The 8,188-nt window shown below is 27.7% G+C and overlaps 2 protein-coding genes across 2 annotated transcripts; both read left to right on the top strand.

Moving 5' to 3' along the window:
• Positions 1-511: 511 nt before the first annotated feature.
• On the top strand, positions 512-4,484 carry LOC128953327 (cytochrome P450 3A11-like). Its single transcript, XM_054298814.1, has 5 exons — positions 512-549; positions 951-1,128; positions 2,171-2,527; positions 3,028-3,583; positions 4,135-4,484. The coding sequence occupies exons 1-5, from the start codon at positions 512-514 to the stop codon at positions 4,482-4,484; spliced, it is 1,479 nt and encodes a 492-aa protein (XP_054154789.1).
• Positions 4,485-5,640: 1,156 nt separating this feature from the next.
• LOC128953328 (oxygen-dependent choline dehydrogenase-like) lies at positions 5,641-8,188 on the top strand (the record flags this gene model as incomplete). The annotated part of the gene is made up of 3 exons (XM_054298815.1): positions 5,641-6,076; positions 6,451-6,953; positions 7,272-8,188. Coding segments are annotated over exons 1-3 (1,824 nt in total), but the record flags the coding sequence as incomplete, so codon positions are not given.

The following is an 8,188-nucleotide window of genomic DNA, read 5'->3' on the forward strand; positions in this document are numbered from 1 at the left end:
AGAAAAATAAAAACATTATTGATTTATTTAAAAAAATATATACAAATATATATAATGTATAATTTAATAATATTAAAGCATTATTACATTAAACATCCTAAATACAACTTTACTAATAGTAATAATAAAAATAATAGTTTTTTTTTAATTATAAATATATTTATTTTATTAAATAAAAAATTGAGTTTTTTAATAGTATATCAATATAGTATCAAAACGCATAAAAAATTATGATTTACTTATTAATAACAATTATTATTATTTTGCTATCATTATATTAGTAAGTAATTGTTTAAATTATTTTTATTTATTTATTTTTAAATATAACTTAAATAATGTTTCTAAATTTTTTTTTCTGAAATCTAATAAAAACTGATACAAACTGAAACAAATATATAGTTACACTACCCGTAACTTTAACTATTGGTCATCGCGTGGTATACCCGGACCCAAACCGTTACCAATATTAGGCAATTTTTTTGATAATTTTTTGAAACCAATACCGGACGTAATGATCGATTATCATAACAAATATGGCAATGTTTACGGGTAATTTTTAATTTTTTAATATTAATTTATTAAATACTATTAAATATATATGATATATATATATATAAAAAATATTTACCTATTATACTGGGAATTTATACGGGAATCTTATGGGAATTTTTGTAGAATTTCTATAAGAATATTCTAGAATTTAATGGATTTTTATGGGAATTTTCTCTTGACTACCCTACACTTGATTATTTTGTTGTTCAAAAAAAATTGCCGTCTTTATAAATTCAATAAAAGCCTATACCCCACCCTCCCTAGGCCCCCCCGCCCTCCAAGATTGTTCGAGAATTTTGTAAATATCATCCCCCAGGCTATCCCCTTAAATCCAAAACCTTGCTTAACCCTTGATATAAATATAGCTAATTTTTGTTGTTTTTTTTTAATTTTTTTAGTACATATTTTGGTAGTCGACCAGTACTTTATGTATCGGATCCGCAATTAATAAAACAGATGAATATTAAAGATTTTAACGTATTTATCGATCGAAACGATTTTAATTATGCTAACGATTTATTGCATCAATCGTTGTTCAATATGAAAGCCAATGAATGGAAAAATATGCGATCAATTGTATTATTGTTTTTTTTTAATTATTTTTATTACCATAAAAAAAATTTTTTAAAATTAATTTTAAAATAAAAATCACAAAGTCTTAAACAGCGGCGGCAGTGGTGGCCTAGTATTGCGGCAATATTATTAATTACAATTATCTGATCAACAATATGTTTGAATTGAAAAGTGACCATGTTGGTCTGGCAATGTTGTTGGCTAATTTTATATTGGCCAAAATTTTAATTAATTAATTATTATTATTATTATTATAACTAATTGATTATTATTATTATAATTAATTGATTATTATTATTATAATTAATTGATTATTATTATAATTAATTGATTATTATTATTATAATTAATTGATTATTATTATTATAATTAATTGATTAATATTATAATTAATTGATTATTATTATTATAATTAATTTATTATTATTATTATAATTAATTGATTATTATTATAATAATTAATTGAATATTATAATTAATTACAATTTTGGCCATAATAAAATTATCCACCAACATGGTCACTATTTAATTCTTAACGTATTGCTGAACCATTTAATTGAAATTAATATTATCGCCGCCGCCGCCGCCGCTGTTTAAGATTCTCCCAATAAATTATTTTATTTATAAATATACTAGTTAGATCCATGTAATAAAATGTTTATCAATACACTCAAAAATAAAAACACTTAAATCACATTTGGCTTTGTATCTAGGTTCAAAATGTTTTTTAATTGATTTTTTGACCAAGCAAAATTTGATTTTTTTGCAGTGTTTTTATTTTTGAGTGTAGTTAACACGTGCAACAATACTCTCTCTCTCTCTCTCTCTCTCAATCTATCTCTTTACTAAACAATGCTTTCACGCGCTATATAATCTACAGTGTTTTATAAAAAAGTATATTTTATTATTTTTTTTATTTAATAAATTAAAATTATTAATAATCGCGCGACACATTAAGAGTAATTGTTTGCGTGTCAGAAAATGGCACAAACATTTCCAAATTATATAGTAGTATAGATATATATATATATTTATTTATATATAGACATCGCCTACCTTTTCGTCCGGCAAAATGCGTTCAATGCATCCGATTGTTGTCGATTGTGTTCATCGATTGGATAGATATCTGGAACCGAAAGCCCTGAACCGGGAGACTATTGAAATGAAAAAAACAATGGGCTGTCTGACAATGGACGTGATAGCTGCCTGCGCTTTCGGTACACAAATCGATACCTACGATGACCAGAAACCCAGTGAATTTGTTTTGATGGCACAGAAAGTATTTTCCGTTAGCTTGAGGTCTATTGTCTATTTGATAATGTTATCGATGGGTTCAAAGTTGCTTAAGATAACTGGTTTTAGATTTACGTCGACATCAGTGGAAATGTTTTTCAAACAAGCGGTCAGTTATTTATTTATATATATATATATACTGTATTTATATATAATACATATATATTATATATAATACATATATATTATATATACAGATAATGTCTAAAGTTTAAATTTGTTTAAAAGTTAACTTTATCATAGGTAAGGTAACTTATTATTATTATTATTATTATTATTATTATTATAAAAGTTAGCTAATATTTAGGTAAGTTTTATACTATATACCGTATAGTGGATATTTAATTAAAAATTTAGTGGGAATTTAATTAAAATTCAGTGGGAATTTAATGGGAATTTAGTGGGCAATTATACATAATTTATTGGGATTTTAGTGGGAATTTACTTAAATTTTGGGATAAAAATTGTCGTTTAAAAATGCAATAAAAATGTTCACCACACCCTATATCCCTCATAATCTTTTTCAAAGATTTTTGCCATTTTACCCTATCCTATATACCCTGAAATTAAAAAAAAAACTTTATCAACCCTGATATTTTTTTTAAATAGATACAATCGATTATAGCTAAACGTCAATCAATGAAAAACAATAGACAACAACAACATATGAAACATAAAGATTATTTGCAATTGATTTTGGATGCAAAAGATAAGACAGCCATCAATAATGATAATAATAATAAGGACATGAAGTCGATAGAGTCGGCTGAAGAGGAGGACATGGATTTGATTGATGGCGATCAGAGCGACGAAATTTATGGACAAATCAATGATAAGTCGATTGATATGAACAAATTGATTGCTAACAAGCAATTGGTTTCCAAAATAACCGATACAGATATACTGGCCTCTAGTTTTCAGTTTCTAGTTGCCGGCTACGAGACTACCGGTTCGCTGTTGGCGCTGCTAATCTATAGGCTAGCATTGGACGATGAGTGTCAGCGAAAATTGTTTCAGGAAATCAGTGAACAATTTAATGGCCAATACGATGATTACGATTCAATTACCCGAATGCCGTATCTGGAGGCATGTATTGCCGAAACATTGAGACTGTATAATCCGTTACCAATGTTTGGTCGGATGGCTTCCCAGGACTATACAATCGGTAATGTATTCAATAATAATAATAATATATAAATACTATATATATATATATATATAATATTAGGAATTTATTGGGAATTTAATGGGAATTTTGTGGGAATTTTGTGGGAATTTAATGGGAATTTAATGGGAAATTATTGGGAAATTAACGGGAATTTATTGGGAAATTCTTGGGAAATTCTTGGGAATTTAATGGTAATTTAGTGGGAATTTAGTGGGAATTTAATGAGAATTTAATGGGAAATTATTGGGAAATTATACGGAATTTATTGGGAAATTATTGGGAAATTCTTGGGAATTTAATGGGAATTTAATGGTAATTTAATGGTAACATAGTGGTACATATTGATATACGATATATATTCTGTTTGTATTTATTCTATATATATATCAAAAATATAGTATATTACTATCTATTTAAAAAAAATTAATAATTATGATTATTTTATATTTTTTAAAAATATTAAATTTTAATTGATTGTATTTTATTTTACATTTTTTGTTTGATAATAATAATAATAATAATAATAATTATTATTATTATTATTATAGAGAGTATTGGACTAACAATACCAAAGGGAATGCTTGTTAACTTTGATATCGAAAGCATTCATCACAATCCCGACTATTATCCCGAACCCGACTGTTGGAATCCCGACCGATTTATGCCCGAAAATCGTCGGAAATTAGTTCCCTATACGTATATGCCGTTTGGTTTGGGACCCAGAAATTGTGTTGGTATGCGATTTGCGCTGATGGAGGCCAAGACAGCTGTTGTCTATTTGGTTAATAAATATCGATTTTTTCGTACACCCGAAACCAAATTGCATCTAAAATCACAGCTAATGAGACTAATACTTGATTTGAGACCAATTGATATCGGCATTGAATTAAGAGACTGAAACCCCTCCCCCCCCAAAAAAACCCATAACCCCTAGATTAACTAATATTTATACTGTATATATATATATATAATAACTATATATATATTATTAACTATATTAACTATATATATATATATATATTAACTAACTATATATATATATATATAACTAAATATGTAAATGCAATTTATATATATATATATATAGTTTAATTATTAAAATAATTAATTATCTGATTTGTATTGTATTGTATTTTTAAAAAAAAAATAGAAAAATTTTATTACTATTATTAAGATATTATTAAAATAAGTTTTTTTTTAATTTTAGATAAAATTTTTTTAATAATATTTATTTTTATAAAATATTTTTTTATTTATAAATTAATTAATTAATAAATAATAGTATATGATATAAGTAAATATTAGTTTGTAAACGCAATTTATATATAGTTTAATTAGTTTTATTAGTTTTTTTAAAAAATTAATTTTTTATTAGAATAATTAATTATCTGAATTTTTATTGTATTAAATAAAAATTTTTTTTTATTATTAATATTTTATTTAAAAAAAAGTTTTTTTAAAAAAAAAATTTAGATAAAATTGTTTAATAATATTTATTTTTATATATATATATATATGACGGTATTTAAGATATACGGTATATAAAATTAATTTTAAAAAATTGTTAAATAATATATTAAGTATAGATAATTATAATGAATTTTTATAATTTGATTAAACTGTATTTTTTTACTTATAATAGAGAAATACATAGTGAAACATACAGTATATCATATTTATAATTACAAAGTAACTTTGTATTGTATTGGTGACACTGTAAGCGCTGTATAGTGATGTATTGACCATTGCTTTTATATATACAGTTTGACCTCTTTATAAGCAACTCATTGGTGCAGCAAAATATTGAGTTGCTTATAACGAGTTTTGCCTATAGAGAAGGTGCTTATAAAGAGGTTATACTGTATATATATATATAAAGAATTTATTAGTTTAATAAATAATTTTTTTTAAAATTATTTATAAAATTGTTTGAATAATGCTTTTCATTAAAGAATTTTATTATTTAAAAATAAAATAAATAATACAATAGTTTTTATAAATAGTTTTTAATAATTTTTATATAATTATAATCTAAAGTTTTTTGTAAATTTCAAACTAAAGTAAATTATTAAAAAAAAACAAAAAAATGTACACGATAACTTTATTAACAAAATTACTGGCGCTATCAACAATTATAAGGGATAGACAGGACCGTCACAATCTAGTGGCCAATCAGACACCATTACCGCCGAAACCATCATACGATTATATAGTAGTCGGTGCCGGCAGTGCCGGTGCTATTGTCTCGTGTCGTCTATCCCAGTGGGGTTCGGATGTACTACTACTTGAAGCTGGCGGCGGTACCGATGCCCTGATGGACGATATACCCGCACTGGTTAACTATGTCGACGATATTGGCATACATTGGAACTATCCGATGGTTAGGCAAAAATTTTCGGGACATTCCTATCCGGACAGTGGCCAACAAATTGAACAAAGCGGTCGTATATTAGGCGGAACTTCCACTTTCACCGGAATGATATATAATAGGTATATAAATATATATATTATATACAGTATATGACTAATAAATTAATACTGAATAATTTTTAGGCATAATTTTATATATATCAATAATTACTATTATATTTAGTTTTAAATGTTATTTTTTCATAATAATAATAATATTAATTTTTTAATGTAACAATTTTTAATGTGTACTTACATGTATATATAAACATATTTAGATGTAATTTTTTCATATATATATATATATATAATTACTATTTAGTTTTAAATGATATTTTCATAATAATAATAATAATAATAATAATAATAATAATAATAATATTTTTTTTAAAAATAGTTTAATATGTTCTCTCTCTTTCTCTCTCTCTCTCTCTCTCTCTCTCTCTCAACTCTAGAGGTAATCTCAAATACTACGACATGATTGCTGAAAAATACGGTGCCATTGGTTGGGATTACGCGAGTGTTTTGCCAGTATTTAAGCAAATTGAAAACAATACCGACCCCCGGGTTAGCGATCAGTATCACGGACGACAGGGACCGGTAGTTGTGTCGACATTCGATGAAATCTATCCGATATTCGAGAAACAGGCTGAGGCTGCCCGCGAATGGGGTCTGGAGTATAGCGATTATAACGGTCCAAATCAAACCGGTTTCCGAATAGTACAGTCGACTATTGGCCAGGGATTGAAATCATCGACCTATAACTCATATTTGATGAGCGATTTGTGTCCTAAATTGACAATCGTTACCCGGGCTCAGGTATCCAAAATACTTATTGAACGTACAGTTAACAATGGTCAGGGCGGCCATCATACTCCTCGGGCACAGGGAGTCGAGTTTATTAAAGATAAGCGCACACATAGAGTATTAGCAAACCTGGAGGTAATTTTATCGGCAGGTAATATATAATTAATTAATTTAGTTTTTTTTAATTTAATATTTTATTTATTTTGAATTTATTCAATATTTAATTAATTTAGTTTTTTAAAATTTAATATTTAATTAATTTAGTTTTTTTTTATCTAATATTTAATTAATTTAGCTTTTTTAATTTAATATTTAATTAATTTAGCTTTTTTAATTTAATATTTAATTAATTTAGCTTATATAAATATTAATACATTTTTTTCAGCAATGATAATTTTTGTTTATATATATATTTTTATAATTAACTAATTTATAACATTTATATATATATATTTTTTTATATTGATAGGTAAAATAGCCAGTCCACAGTTGCTAATGGTATCGGGTGTAGGACCGGCCGATCATCTGAAATCAATCGCCGGTATCTCTGAAATCTATTCAGACATACCAGCCGTTGGCAACAATTTTCACAATCATTTAACTATAATATTGGAGTTCCCGATAAATAAACCAGAAATGGTCAGGCCAGTCGTCCAATTGGACAATCTAACACAACTGTACGAGTCGATTGTACTGGGTACAGGTGCAATGGCCCAGTACCCGATTGGTGGTATGTATTGGTCATCATCATCATCATCATCATCATCGGGTAATAACAACAATACCAGTGTATTGGTGGAGGAGGACAACTATCCCGACCTGTATCTTGAATGTATGGTCATGCCCGGTGGCCTATATCATCCGGGTGTCACATCTACCTGGTCAATGCTATTTTATCCGATACTTGCCCGACCGTTAAGTACGGGTACTGTCCGCCTGAACAATAGCTGCCGTATCGAAGATCATCCGCTAATTGATCCCAATTTTTTATCCGTTGAAAGCGATCGCCTCAGGTTTCGTCAGGCAGTCGGCGATATTTTCCGATTTGTCGAGACGACCAGTTTCGGCCAATACGTTAGTATACCCACTGAACCGATAGCTCCCTGTCAGTACTGTCCACCAGGTAGTGGTCCAGTCTATCAATGTCTTAGCTATATTGACTGTCTGATTGAACAATGGTCGGGTAGTATATGGCATTCAGTTGGTACTTGTCGAATGGGTGATCCCCAGCGCAGGGATACTGTAGTCGATCCCCGATTGCGTGTCAAAGGTGTCCGCGGGTTACGTGTTGTCGACTTATCCATCTATCCGGAGATAATGAATGCCAATCCCGGAGCTGCGGCAATGTTGGCCGGAGAGATGGGCGCCCGATTCATATATGAAGAT

This window comes from Oppia nitens, unplaced genomic scaffold, assembly GCF_028296485.1.
Source record: "Oppia nitens isolate AA-2021 unplaced genomic scaffold, nextdenovo-longstitch-racon4-pilon3 scaffold21_pilon_pilon_pilon, whole genome shotgun sequence".
Taxonomy (NCBI): Eukaryota; Metazoa; Arthropoda; class Arachnida; order Sarcoptiformes; family Oppiidae; genus Oppia; species Oppia nitens.